Source organism: Diadema antillarum, unplaced genomic scaffold (assembly GCF_040938485.1).
Source record: "Diadema antillarum isolate AM-2024a unplaced genomic scaffold, OU_Dant_1.0 seq00000456_RagTag, whole genome shotgun sequence".
NCBI lineage: Eukaryota > Metazoa > Echinodermata > Echinoidea > Diadematoida > Diadematidae > Diadema > Diadema antillarum.
The window spans coordinates 288,318-316,251 of NW_027271428.1; the positions used below are offsets into that span (position 1 = coordinate 288,318).

The 27,934-nt window shown below is 42.7% G+C and overlaps 1 protein-coding gene across 1 annotated transcript in view; it reads left to right on the top strand.

Moving 5' to 3' along the window:
* The window catches only part of LOC139732952 (E3 ubiquitin-protein ligase HECTD1-like), an 81,029-nt gene extending 54,334 nt beyond the window's left edge, over nucleotides 1-26,695 (top strand). The window contains 34 exon segments of the mRNA XM_071643789.1: nucleotides 278-448; nucleotides 941-1,078; nucleotides 3,635-3,781; nucleotides 4,223-4,314; nucleotides 4,732-4,843; nucleotides 5,098-5,232; nucleotides 5,991-6,130; nucleotides 6,705-6,848; nucleotides 7,325-7,504; nucleotides 7,925-8,091; nucleotides 8,333-8,515; nucleotides 9,834-10,073; nucleotides 12,205-12,432; nucleotides 13,085-13,315; nucleotides 13,880-14,163; nucleotides 14,946-15,102; nucleotides 15,628-15,716; nucleotides 16,200-16,330; nucleotides 16,719-16,779; nucleotides 17,525-17,707; nucleotides 18,658-18,847; nucleotides 19,082-19,164; nucleotides 19,802-19,929; nucleotides 21,058-21,256; nucleotides 21,762-21,899; nucleotides 22,350-22,368; nucleotides 22,371-22,631; nucleotides 22,634-22,709; nucleotides 22,711-22,840; nucleotides 22,842-22,953; nucleotides 22,956-22,980; nucleotides 23,697-23,869; nucleotides 24,719-24,869; nucleotides 25,447-26,695. Of these exon segments, the coding sequence (XP_071499890.1) occupies nucleotides 278-448; nucleotides 941-1,078; nucleotides 3,635-3,781; nucleotides 4,223-4,314; nucleotides 4,732-4,843; nucleotides 5,098-5,232; nucleotides 5,991-6,130; nucleotides 6,705-6,848; nucleotides 7,325-7,504; nucleotides 7,925-8,091; nucleotides 8,333-8,515; nucleotides 9,834-10,073; nucleotides 12,205-12,432; nucleotides 13,085-13,315; nucleotides 13,880-14,163; nucleotides 14,946-15,102; nucleotides 15,628-15,716; nucleotides 16,200-16,330; nucleotides 16,719-16,779; nucleotides 17,525-17,707; nucleotides 18,658-18,847; nucleotides 19,082-19,164; nucleotides 19,802-19,929; nucleotides 21,058-21,256; nucleotides 21,762-21,899; nucleotides 22,350-22,368; nucleotides 22,371-22,631; nucleotides 22,634-22,709; nucleotides 22,711-22,840; nucleotides 22,842-22,953; nucleotides 22,956-22,980; nucleotides 23,697-23,869; nucleotides 24,719-24,869; nucleotides 25,447-25,729 (5,181 nt within the window). The 3' untranslated portion in view covers nucleotides 25,730-26,695.
* The last annotated feature ends 1,239 nt before the right edge of the window (nucleotides 26,696-27,934 follow it).

Sequence of the window (27,934 nt, forward strand, 5' to 3'; positions counted from 1 at the left end):
TGATGTCCACTCCAGTTTTCTCCCGTGCAGATATTACACAGGCAGTAGGTCTATTAATTGCTGTGACATTCAAATATGGTGTAGTGTGCTTGGTTGGAAACTGTACACATTTCACAAAGGAGTCATTTGATTACCACAAATTGATCAAAATTGATCAGCACTAGAAAGGTATATGTACTTGTATCTTGAAACACATTATGTGTGTTTTTCATTTCACCCCTGCCATTTTGAGCTGCTTATTACATTCTCTCTTTCTCTTTTTGCGAAATATATTCAGCAACAAGCCACAATCCTTCGAGAGGACCTGGCCGGGTTCATCTTTGAGTCCAATCGCGGGACCAAGCACTCCTTCATCGCCGAGACCTCACTGGGACCGGAGTTCTCTACCGGTTGGACCGGCAAGCAAGGGAGGAGATTCCGCTCCAAACTGGAGCAGGTGCAACAGAAGGTGTGTGACAACAACAAATCAGTTACATATTTTAGGGAGAACATACAATTGTAATCTTCCATATTGTTTAATGTCTTCATCCTGTGCATGGACGTAAAACAGTTGGTGTGAACCTGAAGTGAACTGAGGTATAGAATATGAAAGTGTTGATTTTAGAGTCTTTTGCTATAGCTTGGGTTGAAAACAGGTATGTGCACAAACACTTGGGCCAGGGTGAGGTTCTTTAGAACCAGTTTCCATGGCGATGAATGGCTGTGATGTCACAGTTTGGTACTGTATAGGGAATGGCATTCTTCAAAAGACATGTTAAATATAACCTGTTGCTTTGCAATGTAAGATTACTTGTCATTTCAACTTCACAATAAAGTCTCCCTTTTTGATTTCCCTCTCCACTCTTTCATTTTTTTCAAGGTTAGTTGAATCATGAAACTGTGTATGTTTGCCTTGCTTTATCTCTCTCATTCATTCTGTCTCCACCCTCTTCTCCTCCAGGTGAAGAGCCTTGCCCGTGAGCTCTACGAGGGTCACTTCAAGGCAGCCGAATCTCATCCCAGGGACGTGGTGGCCAAACTCCACTCCATTGTCCAGCAGCTGGAGGCGGCCTGTGACCTCTACAACGATCCCATCAAGGTGCGATAAGAAAAAAAAAGAAGCAAAATGTCATCCCTGGCCCTGAAAAATGGTATCAATAGCTTTTGGGGCAACCAAGGGCGTTAAGGAGGAGACACCTAACTAATGATGGAAAAGGTCAGGGTCAGTATTCAATAAACCAGATGAGCATGCTTAAGTCAGAGAGTGTAAGCCGTTTTTCTTATTTTCTGGCTAAGATGAAATTCTTAGCCAAGGCGCATTTTCCGTAAGATTTGTCTAAGGATTAGAATATCGCTTGTCTTTAGACAGATTTCGGGGTGTTGACTAATCAAATTTTCTTAAAACTGTTCAGTCGGTATTACATATTTATATTTCTAAGAAATTTCCCTTTAATTTTAAGACAGCTATGAGTTGTCGTAACTTTGGTTGCTGTGGTAAAATTTCATATGAGTATAACATTAACAATGTTGGAAAGATGGCAGCTTTAGCTTATATAATCCACTGCTTGCACCTCAACCAACATTAAATTAGACAGTATTTGGCAAATAAACAGGTTCTTCTGTAACGAAATGGGTTCCGAGTTTAGTGACTCGTGTGCATCTAGTTGGACATAGGGCCAGAGGGATGTACAGTGACCCCATCTAGAAGAAGACTTGGTGGGAGGTTTACTGTTTGGCGTGTATGCCCACCCTCGTGTGCTCTCAGCGCTTGATTAGAGGAGGAGTATGTTCAGCTCTAGCGCGCTCGGTTCAATTAAGGAGCAGAGGGGAGCACGCTGAGCACACAGCGCATGCTCAGTTAGGAGGAACGTGCAGTGCAGTGGTATCTGACTCATCTGTACCGTATCTACGTGTACATCTCTCCATGTTGTTGTGTACTACTAATAGTACTTTCATAGCGTGCGCTATCTTGCACCTTGTACAGGCCCTTGTGTGCGGCGATCGCAGTGTGCTAATCAAGCCAGGCGAACGCGAAGCGTCCTCTGGCATGGCTGGCCAGCAGATGGGATCGGCGAGTATGGTAATGAGGTTTCTCCTTTCATATACATACACACAATGCGTCGATTGTGATTCCCATGATTTAATGATGGTCACTCTGTGTAGTAATGTGGTGGGATGTGATTGCTGTGAGTCTGACAGAAATGTCCACAACCACAATCCAAAAAGATTCAAAAGTATAACTTGAGGAATTAGCCAGTTGCATAAAAATTACTAAGTAGACCTAAAAGAGTTCTCCAGATGTACCATATAATACAAACCTATTAGATCTACAATGACATCGATCCTAAACCTCCAATTACCGCTAGACATCTAGCACTTTTTTATAAGGCGGCTAGGGGTTTGCTGCGATTTTTGCTTAAACATGTGAAATATACAGACTTTTACTGCGGGGCAGCTGTTTGCGAACGTTGCAAGCCATATTGCTAGACTTCAAAAAAAAAGAAATGCCCTAATGTTTATATAATGTTGCTAGGGCAGTTTTCTCAGATAAGCAAACGACTAGGACAAAGTGCTTAGACTTAGGGAAAATGTCTTGGAAGTTTATTCACAGCTAGAGATGCAGCAGTCTACCAAGCTCCGATTTGATGCTATCCTATGCAGTTGTTGCCATAGCTACTGTCTAAACATTATGGAGAACTAACATCTTTCACATAATTGTCACTGAAGTAGCCTCCATGCTTTGACGCACAGCTGAGCAGCTTTTGCCACAGCTACAGTGGCAATATCTGCAGAAAGTTTTGAATTGTAGTCATTGACAAGCTTGTCATTTGTTAGTGACTGGAATTCTTTATTTGGCAAATGAATTGTGCTATTTAATTTTACTGAATGGCCGAGGACATGTTGGTTTGTTGCTAGTACATATAAGGGTTGCATGCCTCTACCAAAGCTCGATTTGTAGGTGCAGTTGCCTTTGAGACACAAGGTTGGTAGATGTAACACTTTTTATGAGCATAGACTTATTGAACATAATTCATTTCTACCTCATTTGCAGGGAATGACAATTTTTTAAAAAATTTCTTCATGTAATCCAAAATAAGTTTTCCATCTTGTACGTATCACTTGGAACATGGAACTTGATCTGGTACGGGGAGTAATTCTTGTAATGGAATGATGTTTAATGTATTATCACTCGTCTGTCAGTGAGTACTGTATTCACCAGATATTCCACTGGGTTTTTATTTGCCAATTTTGTGAGTTGGATGCTATTCACAAATTTAACAACTAACAAAAATGTAAACTCTGATCTCAACATGAATGAGACATGCACACATACATTTCTCCCTTCATTATTGTATTCCATGAATGCAAATCTAACCCTTCAGTAAATTGTCTGGAATCCCTATTTGAAAAAAAAATAAAAAATAAAAAATTAGACTCTCTAAATATATGGCATTTACTCAAATTCAAATATTCAAATATGTTCAAGTTAATGTGTACCAAGGTTTTCTTCGTCATATCAAAGAGGTAGGTATCTAATGCTTTTTCATTCATTAATGAGTCTCTGGCATTGTGAGCGTGTGTGTAGCACGGTGGTGAAAGAAGTCAACTTATAAACTATGTGATGGATCTCGTCTTCTTTCTTTCCTGTTGCTAGGGTTGTGACGACGAGCAGGGCTGGGTGGAGGAGATGAAGATGGCGCTGGAGAGCCTCACCTGTCTGCTTCGGGAGGAGAACAACATCTCGGCTTTTGAGCTCCACAGCAGCGGCTTGGTGCAGGCCCTGCTTTACTGCCTCAGTGATGTGAGTCCCCAGATTGGGCTATTCTACAATGCTTTGCAAGGCCAATGCGTTTCAGTTAAAACTTAACCCGAAAAGTGAAAAGACTTCTGTGGCTAATGCCAAAATGTCTGTGAGCTATCAGTACCTACTTATGTGTATTCTGTTGATAGAAAAAACTGCAAGCTATGCTTATTTCTTACTGAAGAATCCTGTCTTATTTTATGTAAGGACTGTACTGTAAAACTAGAAATTTTCGTGTGTATGAAACTTGGATTTCACAAGGAACCAAGATTCACAAAAGTAAAATGCATGGCAAAGGTTTTGTCTACACAATTCATTGAATGTAATGTACATGAATTTCTAACAGACTAATGCCAGGCTGTGATCTAGTGAAACTCATTAGAGTGGTTATGTGTTTGTTTCTCACTATGGATTTTGTTTGGGTCTTGTTTCGGTGCTTAGGGCTATGACCACGTGGCTCTGCATGACAGACACATCAAGGAGAGGGTGTCTCTCTTTAAAGCAGCATTCAGGGACAGCAGCGAGGAAGATGGGTGAGTCTATAGATATCATTGATGAGTTTTGTGGAAGGTTGTGGATGATGGTGCAGTATTCTTTCATTTTTTTTTTTTTAGCGAGTGTTTGTCGGATTGCAAGAAGAGATGGGGAACTAGTTACCCTAACAAACTGAATTTGTCATCGAACCAACTTCTGTGTGTGATGTAGGGCTTCGTGTCCTAGAAATTAGAAAATACAGTCGACAATGATTATTCTGACCATGGCAGCAGCAAGTTGAGATATTCAGCTATGAGCACTTAAATAGTTGCTATGGTGACTAGAGCATATGCAGTCAGCAGTAATAACAAATCTGTGAAACAGATGTGACAAAACTGTTGTTGGGTTTTTCTGGTATGAAGTGAGGCACTGCATGAAGAATGTCCTCATCTTGATTTTTTTTCTCCCTTCCACAGTGCCGTGTCACCCTCCGTCATGCTTGTGAGGAAGCTCGTAGCAGTTCTTGAATCAATTGAAAGACTTCCTCTATTCATCTACGACTCTGCCGGATCAAGCTATGGGCTCCAGGTTAGTGTTCAATCTCTTATTTACATGTTCAGACCCAATAAAAAGTATGCGTTACTCGTGTTAGCTCATATGTATTACCCCAGTGCATGAGTTTAAAGTGATATTGATGAAGCATTCTGTGTTGGAGGGAAATGACATTGTTTGATACTGCCAGGCCTCCACAGTACCTTTGAAAATGAAACAGAGAATGGTCAAATTGTGATGCTGTGAATTACAAATTGACTTTCATTGTGTTCATCTGTGTCCGTCATCAGGTATTGACAAGGAGGCTGAGATTCCGTCTAGAGAGGGCGCCAGGCGAGACATCCCTCATTGACCGCACTGGACGCACGTTGAAAATGGAGCCACTCACGACCGTGGCATGTCTGGAGAGATATCTGCTTAAAATGGTATGTTTGAGACGATAGAAATAATTTATGTAGTATTAGTGGAAAGAGTTTGTAACTGAACACAGGGAAAGCTGGCAATGATAAGAATTACAGTATACTATTTCAGTATTTACCAAATAGCTGTAGTAAGCATGACTGTCTTGATACTCGGAACATGATACTTGCTGATGTAATTCAGCGAAGCACCTCGTGGACTAAACTATGGGATGATGGAAGGTGAAGTGTCAGTAGACAGTGCTGTAAGGTGCACTGATCTTGTAGCATGTTTCCTCATGCTTTTAGAGTTTTGTTACCAGCATGTCTACATGATGATAACAGTATGGTTTTACATAAACCCGGGGTAGCCTCTTCAGTGTTAGCTCTGTTCTTCCAGAGGAGCCCTGCCATTATTATTACCCCAACATTTACCCTTACCCACCTTTGACACCTAGGTGGAGAGGAACCTCACAGGTAAAGACATCTAGTCCAAGGATATAGGCATTTGGTAGGACTCAAATTCGAGACCTCCTTTTGAAGTCAAAAGAATATTATCCACTGAACCACAGTGTGCCCCCATGATTTGACAAAACAAGCCACTTGAAGATGCATTAGCAGGGTCTGCATTGGTAACCTACCGGTGTACTTTTGAAAAGAGAGACCATCATTGTAGAAAAGTTGGCTATGTTCAGTAACCATTTTGGGGTATGCATGAATGTGTGACTTGCTCGCTTTGTCCACTAATACTTTGTCATAAAATTGTGTTTGTTTGTGGATTTTAGGTGGCCAAGCAGTGGTACGACTACGATCGGTCGAGCTTCACTTTTGTCCGACGCCTCAAAGAGGGCCCTCCCATCACTTTTAGACACACCCATGATTTTGATGAGAATGGCTTTATTCACTGGATTGGGACCAATGCAAAGTAAGTCAAACTAACGGTGAAAATCACAGTAGTGGTAATGAGTAGACATTCATTTTGATTTCTTAAAAACCACACTGTGGAGCATAGACATTTAAAAATCTCCACTTCACAGTTCACACATTGAAAAAAAAAAATATATATATATATATTCATCCTCTGGAAAATGCCATTAAAAAGAAAATGAAGACTAAGACTGACCTGAAATTGTTAAATCTCATGAAAACCATGTTCAGTAGTAAGTAGTAATGCTTAAAACCTTAGATATGAATGTTTGGGTTTTGAATGAAATGTGTATAGCAATGAGATAATCATGGCATTGTAGAGCCCTCTTCAATTTTGTAGTGCGGTATTTTTGCTCACTTGAGTTAATACTTGCTTTCTTGTGAGTGAAGCAAGTGTAGTCCTGAATTAAACAACAATGTTTTTCCTAAACTCCCCTCAGGTTGTTAGTGGAAAAAATCAAACTTAAAACTTCACATGAATTGACAAATGACACAGCATCTTTTGTCATAGAGTGCACAAGCACAATGATTCAATGTCCACTCACATTCTTTTATGCCCTTACCTTTGCCAGGACTGCCTACGAGTGGGTGAATCCCGGCCAATATGGTCTTGTAGTGGTCAGCAGCTCGGACGGACGATCCCTGCCGTATGGCCGTCTGGAAGACATCCTGAGCCGAGATGCGTCAGCTCTCAACTGCCACACTAATGATGACAAGTAGGTTTTTTCAGTGCCCAAGAGCACTCCCAAGTATTTTCAGATTTAAGATTTACGTTCTATTGGTTTCATGGAAAGTAGAACAAAATTATAGACCTTTTTACCTTTTCAAAACTACTTCATGCTGATGACTCTTTACATATTATGAGTTGTCTAGATCACTCCAAATGAAGTGGTCACTTGTACTATATTACCTGTGTAATGTCACTGAAATACCGTGATATTGCCACAAACTGACATGATATTTCTATGCTCGTCACTCTCTTACACTAGATTTACTGGGAACAGTGGTATATATTCCTGGTTGTGTGTGTCAGTCTGCATGTTCAGTTGTATACATGTTTGCTATATGTTCTGCACAGATAAAAGTTGTATTCATTACTGTTTTATTCTGTTTTTAACTTCACTGTGTCACTTTTTGTCTGTAATGTAACACAGTAATATTATCAACTTCTTTTTTCTACCCACCTCTGCAGGAAAGCCTGGTTTGCTATCGATCTGGGCGCCTGGATCATTCCCTCGGCCTACACCCTGCGCCACGCCCGAGGATATGGTCGCTCTGCCCTGCGCAACTGGCAGTACCAGGTGTCCAAGGATGGCACCACCTGGATGACCCTGCTCACCCACACCGACGACTGCTCACTGAACGAACCAGGGTGAGTGCCCTCATATGGCCAATGAGTGATAGAGGCCTTGTTCAGACTTTTATTTTTAGATTTATCCATGGCTGAGATATCTTGTGAGGAGAAGCAGCACATTGGACTTTGAATTGATGTTATCAAAGATTCAAGAGGATACAGTGCAGATGAGCAGTCCTGAGAACACAACAGCTATTATGCTGACTAGTTTAATGGGAGTCATTCTCACAATGAATGAGGATTTTGTAGCTATATGCAGACATTGCACTTTTTGTTGAACTGTTTCATTGTTATGCCAAAAGAGATAAAGCTCACCACGGTCAACTTTTTGAGGAGTTGATTGTATTACTTCAAGAAGATTACATGACAGTATATAGCCTAGTGCATTGAAGCATCAAGAGATAAAAGGAAGGATCCTTTGTTTCTTTGCCATTGCAGGTCCACCGCCACGTGGCCCCTTGAGCCCCCCACCAGTGAGAAGAAGGGTTGGCGCTACGTCCGTCTCCACCAGATGGGGAAGAACGCCAGTGGCCAGACTCACTACCTGTCCCTCTCGGGCTTTGAGGTCTACGGCACCGTCACTTCGGTGGTGGAGGAGAGCCTCAGTGAGTGTGTGATCTTGAGTCCAAAGTCAGGGGCATTGAGTACAGACTGAGTAGTCTCGAGTCCTATTTCAAGAGTGTTGCGTGCAGACTGAGTAGTCTTGAGTGCGTGCTGAGTTTTAAAAGTGTAGTTGGATTTATCAAAGCTTGTTGACTTTCTGTAAAATTTGGGATAGTTGTGAGAGTACTTACTCTCACCCCACTTCTTCCACCGTGATAACTTCTGTCATTTCTTGCTTTGCAGGTGTGGCCCCAGCGAAAGTGGTGAAAGATGTGGAGTCTAGCGTACGCAAGCAGCGCAAGCTGGTACGCTCGCAGGTGCTGCGGCAGATGGTGATGGGGCAGCGGGGACGGAGCACGGACTGGCGGTGGCGGGAGTTTGAGGGGGCCCAGCAAGCCGAGGGACTCGCGTCCAGCGAGAGGGAATGTAAGAAATTTGACAAATCCGCTAGTTTTTTGTAGATTAATGTCGTTCGTGCCTCCATTCCTTGCTTCCTGTGAATTAAGACGCTCCTTAGGGCCGTTTCTCCCATGTGGGTTTCCACATCTGACAGCTGCATTTGGAACAGAAAATTTCTCACACAAGCTATAAAGTAACAAGTCACTGCACTGCGAGCATGTCAAGCTTGTGCTCGAGCTGCAGCTCCTCTATTGTTTCTCTGTTTTGTATGTCGGTAATATCAGTAAATGGTGAGACAAGTTCTTGATAGTATTAAGTTGTAAGATAAACTGAAGTAATGTATTTTGTTGTGTTGGAAACAAGAAACTTGAACACATTCATGTCGTGTCAACTCCATCCCTTAACCCTAAAAAGGCCGGGGGGGGGGGGGGGGGGGGGGGGGGGGGGGGGTTGAATCAACCCCCCCCTCGACGTTTTTCGCGACTACTCCGCCGCGCGAAATTTTTTGACCGCGCCGTTCGCTGACTTTATACTTTCAAGTCTCGCGCATCTTTTGACACCATTTTTGCGAAAATCGTGCATATCGTTACGACGCTGCATAACGTTTTATACATGCCTGTCAGACCGAAAATGGCTCAAAAATGTGATTTTGTGTATGAAGTCTATGCAAATGGAGTTTTCTCTTCTTATTCATAAAGATATGATTATTTTCACTTTTATAGGCTGAAACTAATCAATTTTAGCATAATTATGCTTGATATAGGTTCTGTCATAAATTTTGCGAAAAAAAAATGATAAAACAGAAGGTCGAAAAAACACAGAAATACACAAGAAATTCATAAAACAATAGAATACATAAGAAATTGATTTTGATACCAAATTTTTTTTTCAAGTACATTGTTAGGAATGCTGCACAGAATGTCTTCACCAAGAATTAGGATTCTAGGAGCTTTAATTTCTGATTTAGAGCAAAATGTATGATTTTATGCATATATTAGCATAATTGATTATTATGACGAAAATTTCCATTTCTTTTTGTATAGCTTGGTAGATTACGCCGCAGGTAATGCCAAATTTCATGGCGATTGCACAATCGACGGCCGAGATCTCAGGGGGGGGGGGGGTTGAATCAACCCCTCCCCGGCCACAGAACACCCAAAAAAGCCCGGCCTGGTTAGGGTTAATGTTTAGTACATACAGAGAGAGAGAGGGAGAGTATCTGAGTTATAGAAAGAGAAAGTGAGAGATAAAACGCTTTAATGTAGTTTTCAGTAGGCCCTGGGTTGGTGTTTTACTTCATGCTACCACTTAGTTTAAACTTTGTCACCCACAACTCTTACAACAGCACTGGTTGCAGCAGTCCTGAAAGCAGCCGCCCACAACGAGCCCCTCCCGTCGAGGGAGCCCCCACCCCTCCCCCGCATGAAGACGGTCACGGTGCCCGGCACCAAGAGCCCCTCTGTCACAACTGCGGGGTCAGGCAGCACCCCCGGGGCTACGGGCCCCGTCCTGGGCCGGAACAAGAGCAACTCCACCCCGAGTCTGAGTGCCGGGGAGATCGCTGAAGCTAGTTCTGCGGGGAAAGGTGAGTGGGTCATGTGAGACTTTAATTTTACCCCATTTTATAAAACCAAGCAACTTCACCCCTGAACACTGTTGTGTCTGCTTTTCATGTTTTTAAAACAATAAATCATCACAAGAAAGAATGGAAGGAAAACCAATCACTGCATAAATGAGCTGCATGTATTACAGCAGGTCGAATAGATTGTGGAGGAGACTTACTGCTGTTGAGATCTGCATGGGCATTTTTGTCACCATAGTATTTTGCACACCATTTTCAGACAGTTTCATAAATACATTGTCAAATCAGAAGAGCTACTCTGTGCAGACAAAGACTTTATTCACTTTGTTATATTTGAGATGTGCTGATTGAATTCAATGCAGTCATTTCTGTTCAGTGAGAAATTTGTGGATGTTATTTAGGGTAGTTGACATTGCAATTGCATTCTTAGCATTTTAGACGGATTCATTTTAATTTCACATGCAGATATTTAAAAAAAAACTATTGAACTTGTGGTTTTACTGTACTTGTGAATGTACTATTGATGTACCAATCAGAGCATTTAATTCATTTGAGTGCAAAGCGTCAGCAAGGTATATCTACCAGTAGTTCAGTGTGTGCCCGATCAGTCTTGCCGTTTGTGTATCTTTATCTGTCCTGCTATTGTGTTAATGGAGGCATGCACGTAATCGTAACTGCATATTCCCTTGTGTTGGTACATCTCCTAGTACTGTATGTCAGTATTTTCTCTGTGTTTTGCTTAAGATTGTATATTTTTGTTAACTCTTTAGCAGCACTTTTGTGTATTGTACTCCATGTATATGCACCCTACATTAATTCGTTTCAGTTCTCTCTTAAAAACAAATTCATGGGTATGGCATTGAACTGAGGCCATCTGTCCGTTGGAATAACACGACTAAAAGACTAGCAGCAAATTTGACTGAAAGCCAATCTGCGCTATTAACCTCCTTCTGTGGCATAACAAAGGCTTGTCTGTGCTCCTTTGGTAATGAGCTGTGCATGAAAGATAAAAAAAACAACAACTTTAAGTGACCTTTCACTTTTGCTTGACCACCACAAAGACATTTGTTAGTTTCAATATACAATGCAAACATGTATTCTTTCGTGGAATAGAGAGAGAGAAAAAAAAAAACATACAGAGAAAAAAGTTCATGATTTTCATCATTAAAATCTTCTTTTCTAGAGTCTTCTAGAAGAAAAAAAGTCTTCTAGAAAAAAATCTGGTTGAAAAGAGTGTCATTGGCTGCATTTGAAAAGCAGTGAGTACACCTATGAGGACTGCCAATATCATCTTTGCTTTGGTTTGCTGAGAAGAGAAGGCCACATGTTACTTGATCTGCTGTTTCCTCAGCTTATTTAGCTTCTGTTTGTGTTCTTCTTGCTCTATTATTTTGATTTGTTTTATTTCTGTTTGCCTGTGTTGTGGACAATGATTTGTGGCATCTTGTGTGTACGTGTCTATCCCCCCACGTCTACCACTACTTGGCCCCCACTATTCGTCCTCCTCCTCCTCCTCCTCCTCCTCCTTCTCTTCCTCTCCCTCCTCCTCTTCCTCCTCCTCCTCTTTCTCCTTCTCTTCCTCCTCCTCTCCCTCCTCCTCTTCATCCTCCTCTCCCTCTTTCTCCTCCTCTTCCTCTTCCTCCTCCTTCTCTTCCTCCTCCTTCTCTTCCTCTTCCTCCCTCCTCTTCCTCCTCCTCCTCCTCTTTCTCCTCCTCTTCCTCTTCCTCCTCCTTCTCTTCCTCTTCCTCCTCCTTCTCTTCCTCTCCCTCCTCCTTCTCTTCCTCCTCCTCCTCCTCTTCTTCTCCTCCTCTTCCTCCTCCTCTCCCTCCTCCTCTTTCTCCTCCTCTTCCTCTTCCTCCTCCTCTTCCTCCTCCTCTTTCTTCTTCTCCTCCTCTTCCTCCTCCTCCTCCTCTTTCTTCTTCTTCTCCTTTTCCTCTTCCTCCTCTTCCTCCTCCTCCTCTTTCTTCCTCCTCTTCTTCCTCCTCCTCTTCTTCTTCTTCGTCCTCCTCCTCTTCCTCTTCCTCCTCCTCCTCCTTATCCTTAACCTCCTTCTCTTCCTCTGCCCCCCTTGCACCTGTGCTGTCCGTGTGTCTTGTTTTGTCTGTCCGCCCTTGTTACGCAACCGATCCCGCAGATAAAGATCACGCCTCCACCTCCGATCTCTCAGCTCCCAGTCTGGCCGCCGCGGCGGTGCTCATGGAGAACCAGCTGATGCGGTCCGGCCTGGAGGCAGTGCTCGCGGAGACGGAAGCAGTCGTCGAGGGTGCAGTGAGCAGCGCCCTCAGTGGCAGCCGAGGGAAGCGATCTGCCACCGACTCTGAGAAGGCGTCCATGGAAGGAATCGAGGTCCCTCTACCTGCAGGTACATATATCTCCCTCTAACTCAGAGCGTGTGTGTGTGTGTTCATATAATCGCTGGGGTGATAAGACCTTGTATCTCAATTTTTGGTGAAAATGACTTTTTTGGTTTAATGGTTAGATAGTCAGTTAAGTAATGTCTTTTTCCAATCCTAGCTGTCTTACCCCAAAAAAGAAGCCACCACGGCATGTCAAAGGAAATGCTATCCCATTTGGTATAGTGCTTTGGCAGCCGTGTTTTTCTGCTCTCCTGAACATTTGACAATTTGTAGATACGAGGTCTTGTCGCCCCAGCAATGAAATGTTTGTGTGTGTGTGTGCAATTCTAGTTAAAACCTAGACTTATCATGCTTCTAGCCTCTGTGTCCTGTCACATGACTGTAACAACACAGAAAGTGGCTGTGTAATCTGATATCTCACCAAAGTGTCCTTAGAATTGAAAGTGAAAACAGGACTCTCTGCCTTGTGCAGTTATTTTTCCAAATTTTATTGAGCATAAACCGTTTCGATATACCAGACAGGCAAAGTAGCAATGCCCAATGGAAACAGAGGCAGGATGAAATAGCCATATTTATATATTACATAGATAAATCTTCGAATCTGACTTTGTATTTTACAAGAAAAAGTACCCTACCTGCTCTCTGACCATGATACAGGCACAACCAGCAACACTGCCCTACCCCCAACCACGAGCAGCATGAGCGTGAGCGTGCCCAACCTGAGCAGCACGCAGGACGTGGTGTCCAGTCTGGCCGACACCTTCCCCTCCCTGGTCCGGCAGACCAGGGGGAGCGTCGGGAGTGGCAACAGCGCCCTCTCCAGCCGGGCCAACACCTTCACCTCCAGCTTTGTCCGCTTCCCATACTCCTCCTCTGGCCTGCCAAGCAGTGAGTGTGCCTCTTGTTAAAGAGTGATATTCCCAGATGGGTTTACCCGGGGACCAAACCTTCTATGTAGCAGCTATATTTCTTTTTCATTTCCATAATGCATAATTCATTTGGATGAGATGTAACTACCGATGAAGGAAGAAGGAAACAAATGTAGAAATAAAATCAGAAAATCGAGTGTGACATTAGTGTTGTACTTTTCATAGGAGTATTCTTTGCTGTATGCATATTCCATGCAGATGCTTAGAACCTTTATTTTCAACTTTTGCACAGCCTGGTCAGGGCCAGTCAGAAGTAAGCAGTGGATGTTGATGTAATAAATGAATCAGTGATTCTTGCCATTTTAGTACTTTGACCCAATATTTGAAAGTATTTGTAATATGAATTGATGTAATTATATTTATTTCTCAAAAGTCTTGATTAGAATTAATAAGTAGTATTTAAGAGAATCACTCGATGGGTCTCGGTAGCTCCAAACTTTGCATGATCACACCCATCGACCATTTACTATCGCCTTTCTCTTGCACCTGCGTTCAGCCCTACCTCCCATGTCTGTGCCCCTAGGTAACTACCTGAGCAGCGCCCAGAGTGCCCCCAACCTGCCGGGGGCCACCACCACCACCACCACCTCCTCCCTGCCCACCTCCACGGTGCAGACCAGCACCCTCAGCTCCGCCCTGGCCCCCTCCCTCACCTCCACCTCCAGCGAGAGCGACAACGAGTTCCTCGAGCCCTGCCCGACCAACTCCCTCATGGTGGAGCTGGAGGACGAGGAGTTTCCCGAGCCGGAGGATCTCGACGACGAGAACGAGGATGACAGTGATGGCGAGGACTACGATGACGGCACAGTAAGATTACTGTATAACCAGAAACATTGGCATCACTAGACTTTCACAAATTCAAGCCTTTAGCGACATGAAACTTTCCCAAATAGCTGCCCATGAAAAAAAGAAATTATGAGTAAATTACATGTACTGGATTGTGTAGACAAAATCATCCATGTGCATATTACTTTTTGCAAATTGTTGTTCCTCATGAAATTCGTGAAAGTTTCATGCAAGCAAAAATTTCTGCTTGTGCAGTATTAGCGGAGATGCTGCCACAATGAACAGCAACAACAAAATTAACCTCCCATGTAAGCCAGGCCTTGTTGCATAAAACTATGGTAATTTTACAATCAATGATAACTCTACAATCATGGTAAATACCACAGCAACACTATTCCATAGCTCATCAAAGCCAAGAAATCACTTATGTTTACAACTGATTACAGAGTTACCATAGGTTTATGCAATGAGGCCCTGGTTTGCAGTCTGTGTCAAAACTTGGCTGTGTGAATGCAGATTATTACTTGCCTCAATCTTCATATTTTTTCCCCTCCATGTCAGTTACAAACATTGTTTTGACAAAGAAAAGAATATAACATGTGGAAAGACAATGAGATAGATTAAGAGAGCAGTAACTTTTGTGGCACAGTACCCTCTCATGATCAGCTAGAGGTGTATGACGATGACCCCTACTGGAGACAGCTTGAAGTAAATCAACTGGTTTTACATCGCCAAGGGTCAGTGAATGAGTGCGGTGCAAAATGTTCATTTGGTGAGTTGTGCCTTTCTCTCATGGCGCACAGGAGGAGGAGGACTATGACAGTCGCGGCGTGAGGCGGAAGACGTGGGACGACGAACACGTCCTGAAGCGTCAGTTCTCTGCCTTAGTCCCCGCCTTTGACCCGCGACCTGGCAGAACCAACGTCCAGCAGACCACGGACCTGGAAATCCCTCCACCTGGTACGTTAAAAGCTCATAATGGAGGAAAAGTAAATGCTGCTTCATTAATATGTGACTGAGATATTAATCAATTTGAGCTGAACAGTGTGTACAAGTACAATGCCTACTTTCATGGCGTCTGTCGAAACGTATGACACAACCTTTGTTATCCAGCAGTTTGTCGAGAACTTTGCTCAGTATCAGGTTTTTTTAATCTCATTATTTCTTATAAATTGAGATGAGTTACAATGTAACTGTGAAATACTCAACATTTGTTATCATTCAAGCATTGCAAAGTTGCATAATCTTCCAAGTTCTTCAGGATTCAGTGAGATTCCCCTAAAAAATTTGTTTTTCCATGTTTTGACAAAAGAATATACTAGTAAAACCCTTCCTGATTTTTAATCATTACCCTCTAATGTACATGCGACACACATGTATCTCCGTGAAAGCTCTTTGAAATCTCTTTGAAGTAGGTATGGATATTCCGGAAGCCTTATATTCAGTATTTCAAATGTTCTTTTTTTGTGTTGCTCTTACCACCAGGTACTCCCGACACTTCCTTCCGGGAAGAAACGGACAGTGCCCCGTCGCCGAGGTTGGCACTGTTCCTCCGCGGGCCCGGCCTTCCAGGGGTGAGTCGCCATTCAAAGCCTAAAGGGCCACAAGTGCAGGTGGTTATACACAAGAATTATCATATTTCGTATCATGTTTTTCCTCCTCATAACAGTTACTTTTATCTCCTTTTACACCATTATAGCTTTCATGTGTATGTGGTGATCTAAAATTCATTGACTGATTTGAAATAGTGTGCCATTCTTGATGTGCTGATGTGTTAAAACTGCTCTACATTTCTTTAGCCATTAAAGTTTTTTGTGTGAAGATATTCAACATTCATAGATTTTATGCACTGATTATGGAAGCATTAGAAGAAAAAGAAAAATTTGAATGTACAGAAACATTGATTTTTATAGACGGATGAAAGAAATGTTGAAAGGAAAGTTAAAGATTCAGTTTCTGTGGAAGACATGTCATTGATTCTTGCGTTGTCAGATACACTTTAGATTAAATTACGTAATCTTGCGATCTCTCCCCCACTCACTCTCATGTCCATGTAGGTCCCTGAGACTGAGGTGTACTGCGAAGGGGCAATGTCTACAATCTTCAGATACGTCCAGATGCTGTACCAGCAGACCCCTGCAGGGACCAAGCAGGACAGACTGCGTAGGATATGGGAACCGACTTACACGTAAGGAGTCCCCTCGTTGTAGTTTCCTCATGCAGCAATGACAGTACTGAAACTTTATAAATTCATAACTTTTGAACAGATTATTCAATTTTCCTCAAATTTGACTGATGTGTTCTACTTATATTTGTGCATAGACGTAATCCACATATATCATTGGATTTCATTCCTCTTTAACAAAAGCAACAGTCTCTAAGTATAAAGGCTTGCTGAAACTTAATTTTCATAGATATGGAGACTTTTTGGTACTATAAGTTAACTTTAAACAAAGTGAGCATCTGAATGAGCAGTGTAGTGGTATGGTATATCATGAATATGATTTTGCTGTTGTGAAGGAATATCATTCATGTATTTGCTTCACAATAATGGTATTTTGTCGTTCTTGTTTCAGTGTTGTGTATAGAGAATCACGGCCGCAGGATGAGAGTACGTCCAGTGTAGAAAATACAGAGGTAAGAGCATTCCTTTTTAGTGTGATAACATGTAATGAAATAACTTCTGACTTCTGAAGAAGTGTTTTGTTTTGCTAGCTAGAGGAACCTAATAATGAATGAGAGCTGTGAGCCTTTGCTAGTTAGTAGATCCACCCCACCTTGTAAGAAGACTACTAGAAGTAGACGTGGTACAAGCAGTTCTACTGAAATGATAATCTGCAATAGAGTTTGTGTGATATTGTCAGTCACATGAACTTATGATGTTACTGCTTTACTTTTGGTTATGAAAGGGGAGAAGGAAAGAGTTTTTATTCCTTGGCATGCAAACAATGAATATGGCATGGATTCATGCTGATGTCTTAATCACTGTACCAGCAATCCTACTGAATACGTCATCTGTCGTGGAGTTTGTTTGGAGATTGTCAGCTGCATAAACTTTGATATTACTGCTTTTCTTTTGGTAATGAAAGGGGAGAAGGAAACGGTTGTTATTCCGTGGCATGAAAACATTGAGTACGGCATAGATTTCGTGCTGGTGTCACACTGTCTTAATCATTGTACAGTTTACCATCAATCCTACTGATTAGGTAATCTGCCGTAGAGTTTGTGTGGATATAAATAAGTTGGCTGCATTAACCTGTGATATTACTGCTTTTCTCGTTAATGAAAGGGGAGAAGAAACCAGTTATTATTCCGTGGCATAAAAACAATGAACATGGCATGGATTTCGTGCTGATGATTACACCCCCTTTAATCCCCGCAGGGTCCGTGGACGGTGGGCTTTGTGCAGAGGCACCTCGGCACCGAGAGGTTGCCCAAGACCGAACTCATCATGTACCTCCAGGAGAAGGCTGACCCCCAGTTCCTCAGGAGGTGGAAACTCACCAGCAATGCCACCAATATACGCAGGACCAGGAACTCTTCTAGGCTTATCGCCGCATACAGGGTGAGTGAGTGCGAGCGGGATGTTGCATGCATGCGCGCGCAGACACATATACACACATAAACACATATTTGTCTATGTCTACCTGTGAGACCAGTTCAGGAATTTACTCTTATCTGTAGACACATAAGGACTGTACATACCTGTGATTGACTAGGAATCTGCACACCATGTAGATATTTCAATCAATTTAGGAGCAACTCTGTCATGTTTACTTCTCCTCGTAAACTTACAAGCCTTCCAAGAGGCAAGAGAAGATTATGTAAAGTGGATGCAGCATTCAAATTTAGGAGGAAGTCATACCTTGAATCACTGCGTACCATATCTGGAAAGGGTAAATGAGGTTTGAACAAAAAATGTGGAAATTTTGCAATGGCATATTGATATTGGGACTAGAAGTTGTATTTGTTCTCTCTTTTAATTGATTGAAACTAAAGAGTTCAATTTGGAATGAAATTCCTGCTTGAACATCACAGTACCTTGGAAGCTTTTATTGCACAATGTTATTAAAATAAAATAATGTTGAGCATAAGAAACAAAATTAGCTGCACTGCTGCAAAAATAAGGAGAGTGTAAAAGCTCTTTAGTGACAGTGTGTGCTGAATTCATTTGACTTTGGACGTATTTTAGTCTCATGAGAGGCTCAAAATTGGATTGTACACTCGTTTTAGTAAACTGACCACAAATCTGACTCTTACTCGAGATCTAATCTATCTTCACTTAAGCATTTCAGATGTGTTATAGTAGTTCATCCATATTTTCTCTTTGATATTTGTTGGTCATTTATATGCGTTTTTTTACTCATTCATGTATTCGTACATTCATGTATTCATGTATTCATACATGCGTGTGTTTAATGCATTTATGTATTCATGTATTCTTGTGCATATTCACCGTAAATCATCAGATATTCATTTGTAATTGAGTTTCTGTATTTTTAATGGCTTGTTCAGGAGTTCATACAGCTGGGTCTGGCCAAGCCAGCCAGCCAGCGAGTGAGCCAGGACTCTGGGCACGTACTCAGTGAGAGCGAAGGGGGCTCTATGAGCTTTACTGGCAAGGACACGGCGGCCTGTAGTGTGGATGACGTGCTCCAGCTACTTAGAATACTCTACGCCATCGCCACGGATGTCTCACCAAGTGGTAAGAGATTTTGTATGCTTAACGGCGGAGCATATCAAATTTGGGTTTTTTTTAATCTCAGGAACTATAAAGACTCTTAAATTATTTTCATTTTCTCCCTGAAGGGCAACTTTGCACCTTGCTAACATGGGTGATTAAACCTGAAGTGGTCTCATCTTATCTCTCATCGTGACCTATGTGCATGTATGTATCTCTCCCCTTCATATTTGTGGTCAACCACTTTCTCTTTCGCAGATCCAGATGGTCACCACTTTAATGTCCCTCCCGAGGAGTTCTACAGCAAAAAGATCACCAATAAATTAGCTCAACAAGTGCAAGTAAGTAACAAGGCTCTTACATTTGTATGTGACAACATGTGACTCTGTTGAGACTGTAGTACCATTTGAAACCAGACTTAGGATGCTTATGGTCATATGCCATGTAAGCAAATGCGAATTAAGATGCACTTTTCAAACATCAGTTTCTTGCCCCAGTACTCTACCTGTTGTCACTTGATGTAATGTGCAGAAAAAAAACCAAATATGCAAGAGGGCCAGTTCCATTGATGCATTGGTGTAATTTTCATCTACAAGCGCATTTGGATAGAAGTTTTGTAAATGGTGAAATGCTACAGAATTGCATAGTATTGAAATTGGTTGACAAGCAGCACTGAAGCAACATGTAGAGCATGCATGTTAGCAACTTCATTTACAAATACAGATATCTTCATAATAATAAATATTTAGTATGAGGACGTGAGATGTCACACAGTGAATAAAATTACAGGATAGTCTTATTCATTCATTTGTCATATATATGCATGATGTAGATGGTTGATACCATTTGCTGACTATTGCTAGTCACATATACCAAAGTTGATAGTCCACCGATGGTCACAGAATGAATTCTAGACATGGCTAAATTTTAGACACGTCACCTTCATTGTGCCATTCTCTTGTGGTCATCTCTTTGCAGGATCCCCTTGTCCTGGCCAGCCTGTCACTGCCCAAGTGGTGTGAGAGACTGACCAACCGCTGTCCAATGCTCTTCCCCTTTGAGACCCGACAGCTGTACTTCACGTGTACTGCCTTCGGGGTGTCCAGGTAAGGCAATTGATCCTCTGATGCAGAAAACTGTCATTGGTTGGGGAGATCATACAGTGGGAGATTCAGGCTTCTATCAACATTTAGTGATTGATCCCTGTTTGTGACCACCAGATTGGTGCAGATGAGATTAAAGTGACTGTACAGTACTGGATGAGGTGAAGATTCAGGTCTATAACATTCCTAAGTGAGATAATGAAAAACCTCTTATGAAATATGAAAGAGCATGTAATTTTAAGAAGGATTCAACATTTATTTGATAAAAATTGGTTTTCAAATGGTTGAGATATCCAAAAAAGTGATGATAATAAAAGGCGGCAGGCCACGCCTTTTATTAGGTTCTCTTTGTTTCACCTTCTTTTTGGATATCTTAGCGGTTTCAAAACTGATTTTCATCAAATAAACTTTTGATTCCCCTTAGAATTGCATGCTCTTTGACATCTCATAGAGTGGTTTCTGAATATTTTGCAAAACGTTAAAAGCTAAATCCTCACCTCAACCAGAACTGTACAGTCCCTTTAATGTTCTAGCTCTGCTGTGATGTACTGGATAAGTCTCTGGATGCGTGAACATGAGGTCTAAGATTCAAAACCTGTATGGTGTGCACATCCCTCTGGGACATCCTTGTCCCCAGTAACAACATGTATAAATAGGTGCCAACAGTGCATGGACTGTGATGATGGCAGGTATGCTGTGGGAGAAAAAAGTTTGCACTGACAATGCCCTCCTAGGGTGACTACCACGTCACATGTTTAGGGCAGGTTTGGTGCATTTTGGTATATTCGTCACCAGATGATTGAGAGTCTTCCCTGTTTCGAAGTGAATACAGTGTTTTGGTGGGCATGAGATCACAAATGTGATCCAGAGCTCTTACTTGATGGACATGTGGAACTGTGCCATACTCATTTTTTGTCTTCTCGTAGTCAACACAATGCAATACAAGTATGGTAAACATGCTATTTTGGCACAACTTCCCAGCTCTGTGATATTTGATCCTCAGACCTGTGAGGTTTGTTTGTGGTTGTTGTTGTTTTTTTTTCTTGTTTTGGTTTTTTTTTTCTTACTCTTGTGGCAGTAGCTACAATTCTTAACTGACTGTCATATATCTCTTCCTTCCTGACTGCACAGAGCCATCGCCTGGCTCCAGGGCAAGCGAGAGGCCAGCACAGAGAGGGTGCGGACACCGAGCACCCGACGAGATGACCACCACGAGTTCCAGGTGGGACGCCTCAAGCATGAGAGGGTGAAGGTTCCTCGGGGAGAACAGCTGCTGGAGTGGGCCATTAATGTCATGCGTCTCCATAGCAACAGAAAATCCATACTGGAGGTGAGCCACACACACTTAATCACAACATACAGTCACATGTAAACATAGACACAGACACGGACACACTCAATCACAGCATACATTCATAGTAAACACACACACACAGACACAGACACACATATGCATATATCTACATAAAGAAGTTCTGGAGCATGACCAAGTTGCTACCACCTGTGAGAAGTAAGAAGCTATTTTGTTCGAATTTGCCAGCTCTGGTCATTTTTAATCCGTACCTGCTACTGAACTCAGCTGTGCCATTTTGGGGTTTCCTATTTTCTGGCCAATTTCTTGATAAAGCGTTACACCAGACATGCTTACCGCACAGCTTAGAGCTGCTGTTTTGTGATATGGGCTGGCAAGGGGACTGTTTCAGATCCAATGAATTGTGTGTTGTTGTTGTATTTCTATCGTCCATTTTTTCCTCTTTCCTCACATTTCCACTTGCTGTGAAAGGATGATCAAGGGAATAGTTGCTTTATTAATTGTCCTGGTATTCTCCGTCTAGGTTGAGTTTCTGGGAGAGGAAGGGACTGGCCTCGGCCCCACGCTAGAGTTCTACGCCCTGATAGCTGCCGAACTCCAGAGGAAGAGTCTCGGGATGTGGCTGACGGATGACGAGATAGCTGACGACATGTCAAGAGAGGTGAGGCTTAAAGTGATGCTTGGGGATTGGTATTGTTTTGACAGACTTGATCATCTGACAGATTGATGTGAATTGAGGGGGGTACAGCAGTGATGTTACTATAGTCACCCACCATGTGGTGTCTTCATACTCATGAGTGATGCTATGCCAGTGACTACTGAGATCAGCCAACATCAGAATTGAAGTTTGTAGTGGTCATGCCTATACATTTTAAGTTGATGGAGAGATTATCCCTGGAATCAGAGCTTGGAGGTGACATCTCCCCTCTTATGGGATATTTTAGTCATTAATAGTTCAGTCAACAGATGTCTAATATTTCAACATACGTTGCTAATCCATCTATCCCAGTATACCAAGATTGTCGTATATGATTCATACTCGCCCACAGTGGAGTGTTTGTGATCATGGCCACCTTCCATTCTTTCTTTCTTTTTTAAAAAATAAATTCAGGTTGATATTGGAGAGGGCCAGAGCCACCAGGGTTTTACATCCAACGAGCATCCGGCCTCTTCCCCGCCCCCATGATTCAGGACAGCGAGGAGATCTCCCGCGTGGAGCTCCTCTACAACTTCCTCGGCATCTTCCTGGCCAAGTGCCTGCAGGACAATCGCATGGTCGACATTCCACTCTCCGCGCCCCTTCCTCAAGCTCATGTGCATGGCGAGACGGGGGGCACCAGCGTGTACTACCTGTCCACGCAGCAGTCCCAGACGTCGCCCCGGGACTCCGAGGTGTCCTGGCCGAGGTGCAGCAGTCGGAGGCATCCCTGGAGAGCGTGAGCGAGCTCATCTCGACCTGGCCATCGACAGCGCAACGAGTCGAAGGAGCTGATCCTGGCCGGGGACCCGCCCAAGCCGTCCACGCCGGCCTGGTTCGCCGGCGTCCTCTCCTGGGCGGACTTCGAGCTGGTGGACCCCCACCGGGCCCGCTTCTTGCAGCAGCTTGCAGGAGATGGTGGATCGGCGGCAGCAGATCCTCCTGGACCAGAGCAAGACAGAGGAGGAGCGCAACAACGAAATCCAGAACCTGGCCCTGGAGAACTTCTCCGGCTCTGCCATCCAGTCAGGCTGGAGGACTTAGGGTGCGTACAGACCATCTCCATTTCTTGCCCCACCTTTTTGCTTACCTTCTCGAAGACGTTACAAAACTTTAGACTCCCTTGAGTCCTCGACCATGCAGATGTAGTGTGCTTGAATTGTAAATGACTTGTGAAAGCAAGCTCTACAGTTACAAATGGTGGAGACTTATATAGGTGATGTGTATCTCCTGAGTTTACATTGGATTAGATACACATAGCAGACTTTGTGTTGGGCACATCTTCATGAGTTGAGTCTGAGTTTGATACAGTTTCCACCAACACCAGTGCTCACATTTTACTGTGCATTATCTACGTTCCAGGGACCCATGATACAGGTCTTGTACGTAAAACTGCTAGGGAAGAGTGATTACTTGTAGTCTTTGTTAAATATTTAATGCAGAGACCAGGGAGATAAAAAAAAGCAGACAAGTATGAACAAAGATTGGAGGGGCTGGGGAAGGGTTGTTTCTGTAAAGAAACAGAGAAGATTAGTTGCTCTTGATTCTGTAGGAAGACTACCCAGTGAGACCGAACACCAAGACAAAAAACCAACATAAATACTATTTGATTTCCAAGTTTGTTGGTGTGTTGTGATGTCAGGTGTCTCTGCCATTGTGATGAAATATGTGATCATCAATAGAAGCTGACGTTTAGGTTTCTGAAGAAAATGGCTTATTGGTCATATGTAACTGACTGACTGGTCACAACCCCTCCTTCAGGCTGACGTTCCAGTTCAACCCGTCCTCCAAGGTGTACGGCTACTCCAGCTTCAACCTCAAGCCCAACGGGGATGATGAGTGCGTCACCCTGGACAACGCAGAGGAGTACATCGAGCTGGTGACTGACTTCTGTCTCCACTCTGGTATCAGGAGGCAGATGGAGGCATTCAGAGGTAAACCAGTCAATCTCCTGCTGCATGATATGTAAAACACTCTCCCGGGGAGGTAGAATATTCCCCTTTCAAAGCTCGTAAAGACATGCCAACCACCGTAAAACCAGAAATTTCTGCATACATTAAACTTTGGTGAATTTTGCTTAGGAGGCAAGGTTCGCAGAAGTAAAATGAATGTGAAGGTTCTTGTCTGTACAGTGCATTGAAAGCCAGGGCCAATTTGCAAAAGTTTCATGGGTAGATCATCAGATTGTGAAATGCAAATTACACAATTTAACTCTAGTATAAACTTTGTTGCTTCTTTGGTGCACCAAAGCATTACCCCACTAGACCGCAAGCGTCTAGGGAAACAGATATTGTTCTCCCCAATGTTGATGTCACTGTTTAAAGTTGATCATGACTCCAAGGATAATAATGCTGTTGGTGGAGATTAAAGTCCTTGTGCTCTGGAGCAGATGACCTGAAAAACACAACTGAGCATTAAATCTTGATGAAGTAATGGCACACAGACCTGGTTGAGAGGAATGTTAGATGAATAAGGGAGGAAAGCTGGGCATGTGAGATAGCATTGTATGTAGCTGTTGGTGTCAGGTGTTTCATATGAAAGAAAAAAACCTTCCTTTTCCAAACACTGTTGGGAAAATATTCAAAATTGAATTTCAGACTTTTTATATATCTCCCAATAAATCTTTGAAGCAATTTAGATTTAAAATTAATATGTAGATAGTGGCAATTCTGAAGCTAAGTTCTATCTGCTGTTGATGTCATTTTGTAATTTGGATGTCTTGATGAAGATTTGAACATGTTATCAAGCTCGGATCAAATTCACCTTTTGTCGTTTTGGCGTAGATGGCTTCAATCAAGTGTTCCCCATCGAGAAGCTGCACAGCTTCAGTCCAGCCGAGCTGCAGACCATCCTGTGCGGGGACCAGGCCCCAAAGTGGACCCGAGAGGACATCCTCAACTACACGGAGCCCAAACTGGGCTACACCAGAGAAAGGTATGCCAGCTGAGCCAAGCGCTCGTCTCGTCTCTCCTTCACCATTCTTTGTTACTTGAATGTTTCAGCCCTCATCTCAAATTTGTTGTGTGGCAACTTTTGGAATAAACAATCGCGTAGCCTTGAAGTGGCTTCCATTGTCTTGATGTTACACTCGTAGAATTTGTGGATTAATTTTGGAGTGAGTTTTCCTTACCCTGTAAGGGGTAAAAGAATTTTATCTTGGAAAGAATGTGATACCAGTGAGCACTCTTGTGCAAAATTAAGAAATTAGATAATGTGGAAAGGTTTAGGTGGTGACCTGCCATACTGAGCAAGTAAGATCACAGTTGCTTGACCCTGTGAGCCTTCTTTAGTTACTCCTTGGACAGAGTGTGGAATGATGTACTGACATTTAAATGGCCGGGGCAAGTCATTCTTTACTAATTTTGCCATTTTTTTTGTGTGTGTACTTTCCTTGGACACAGTTTTATGATCAGTAACTGTCTTCATCGGGAAAGATTGTCTTCTACCCATTGGAAAAACAACCTAACCATTTCGTTTCTGTATTTGTTTGTTTTTTATTTGTTTCTGACAGTCCTGGTTTCCAACGCTTTGTGAACGTGCTTTGTGCAATGAATGGCGATGAACGCAAGAGCCTCCTGCAGTTTACCACTGGCTGCTCCTCCCTGCCCCCCGGTGGCCTGGCCAACCTGCACCCCCGCCTGACCATCGTCCGCAAGGTGGACGCCAATGACCACACCTACCCCTCCGTCAATACCTGCGTCCACTACCTGAAGTTGCCAGAGTACTCCAGCGAGGACATCATGCGGGAGCGGTTACTGAGCGCCACGCGGGAGAAGGGCTTCCACCTCAATTAATGCTGGTTCTCACCAGGGGGGCGGGAATTCATGATCGGAAATTTGTTTCATAATCATGGAGATTATTCGATTGTACCTTCTTCTTCTTTGAAGTATCAGTGAGCTAGGATTAATGACGGAACCTTGCCATGTTTGAAACAGTGCAACAAGATTTGTCGTCGTCGTGATATTGACACTTGACCGAACAGAAGTGAAACCTATGGCAAGAAATTGTAATGAAGGATTGTGAGCGGACCGCAGAACGTCTCATGCGTCGCTGTTTTTCCATGCTTAGCACGGCATGCTTTGACGTGAACGTGAATTCAAGTTCGAGAACTTTGTTGAAATTCCCTGGAGATGACATTGACTGTGAGGGACTTGTCAAGGGCAGAGCTACCTCACTGCTCCTCCAACAATCCCCTCCCCCTCTCAAAGTCACACCGTGCCATTCTGCCACATTCTGCAAAATACGTACGGCTCCGTGCCGGAGCTCATTTTTTGTAGCTGTCATCACGTAACTGACAAGTTTCTGCCGGGTGTGCACATTGTCATATTGAGTGGCTCTGCTTGCTTGACATAGTTGGACTTAAAAATCGTTCCGTTGCGTAGATACGATATGAAAATGACAAATGATCAGAATATTTTTTCAGAGAGAGATTTTGATATTTATTGGCTCCTCATAAATTTCTATAGCAATGCACGTCACAGCCCCACGGATTCTGAGAACAGGTCTTGCGGAAGCGCACACGTTGTTAATGATTGTATTTATTCAATCTCAGATAAGTGTTTGTGTCTTGCATCTCAGCTATGTTGTGTTTCAACAAGTCAGTGCTGTCAGAGAATAAGAGTTTGTGAAAGTCATGACACTGGCAATTTTTTTTTTTCTTCCACTTGTTATGCTGTATGAGAAGAAAATGTGGTGTAAGTTTGATGATTGATATTTGGCTTTTTGTGTGAAGCTTCGAATTGGCTTCAGCCTTACCGACTTGGCTGGAATTCTGCAATCTGTATTTGATGATGCATGACAGTTTGCTATGGTCTGTATTTTTTTTTTTTTTTTTCATGTCAACACTGCAAAGTTTGCCACAAAATTAGTGGACACAAATTGTGCTTTTGACGGTAGGCAATTTTTGATTATGTGGATTTTATTTTCAAGTTACGCTATAGTATTAATAGCTAGTGACCTGGCCTGTGAGAAATAGAAGAGCATTTTGTTGTTGTTGTTGTATGAGGCCTTTCTTTAGAACTGAACAATCTGCTAATGGGTGATGGATATTTTTTTCAAAAGTTTGATTTCTTCAAATCAAAAACAGACAAACAAACAAACAAATGGAAAATGAAGATATTGTTGAAGTACAGAGAAATTGGGAGACTGGCAATGCACAGTCTGTTCAATGCTGAACGTTTTATGTACTTGTGGCTTGGAGGAATTACAAGATTATACTACCATTATCAACAACTCTTAAGAAGAACATGCAGCAATGGTAGATTGTTCAGAAATATTTCAGAGGTCCTTTATTGACCTTTCATGATGGATACCTCTTTCTTTTTTCCCCTCTCCCAGAGGTGAAGGGAGCGTGCTTCGGTACTGCGATTGTAAAGCAAGAAATTCAGGGCTCTGATGTAGAGTGACACTGAAGCATGCTGTTAATTGCAATGTCAATTTTACCCTCGCATGTAATGAGTGCATTGTCTAGATTACTGACAAAATTTGCCATCGCAGGTCAGTGATCTGAGCTATCCAAGGTATTTTCATGATTTACTCTCTTCACACACACAAACATGCAGGCACATGCAGGCACACTCAGGGAGCCTTGGAGTAAAAAAAGTCAGTGCTTGCAAGATGGACTTAATGGCTTTTTGCATTAGGAAGAGAGGCATAAGTCCTCTGACAGGTGGCATTGAAAAAAAAAATTATGATTTAATAGTGAAACTTATGAGATGTTGGAGATGCGTAAAGTGCAACGAAGGACCTGAGCTGATCATGTTTTATTTCGTAATGAGAAATAAAGCAGGAGGTAGCTCCCGCTTTCTTTTGCCAATATGATTTTACTGGCATGCATTCACGCCTCCATTGTCTACCGTTTGTTGGGGGGAGGGGGGAGAAGGATATGGAGTAGTGAGCTGGGAAAGGGGGTTCTTTCCATTTTGTTTTCTTTTTTTCTTGCTTGGTAATCACATTGAGAAGTCTACGGTTTGATTTCTTATGGCATTCGCATGTACGAG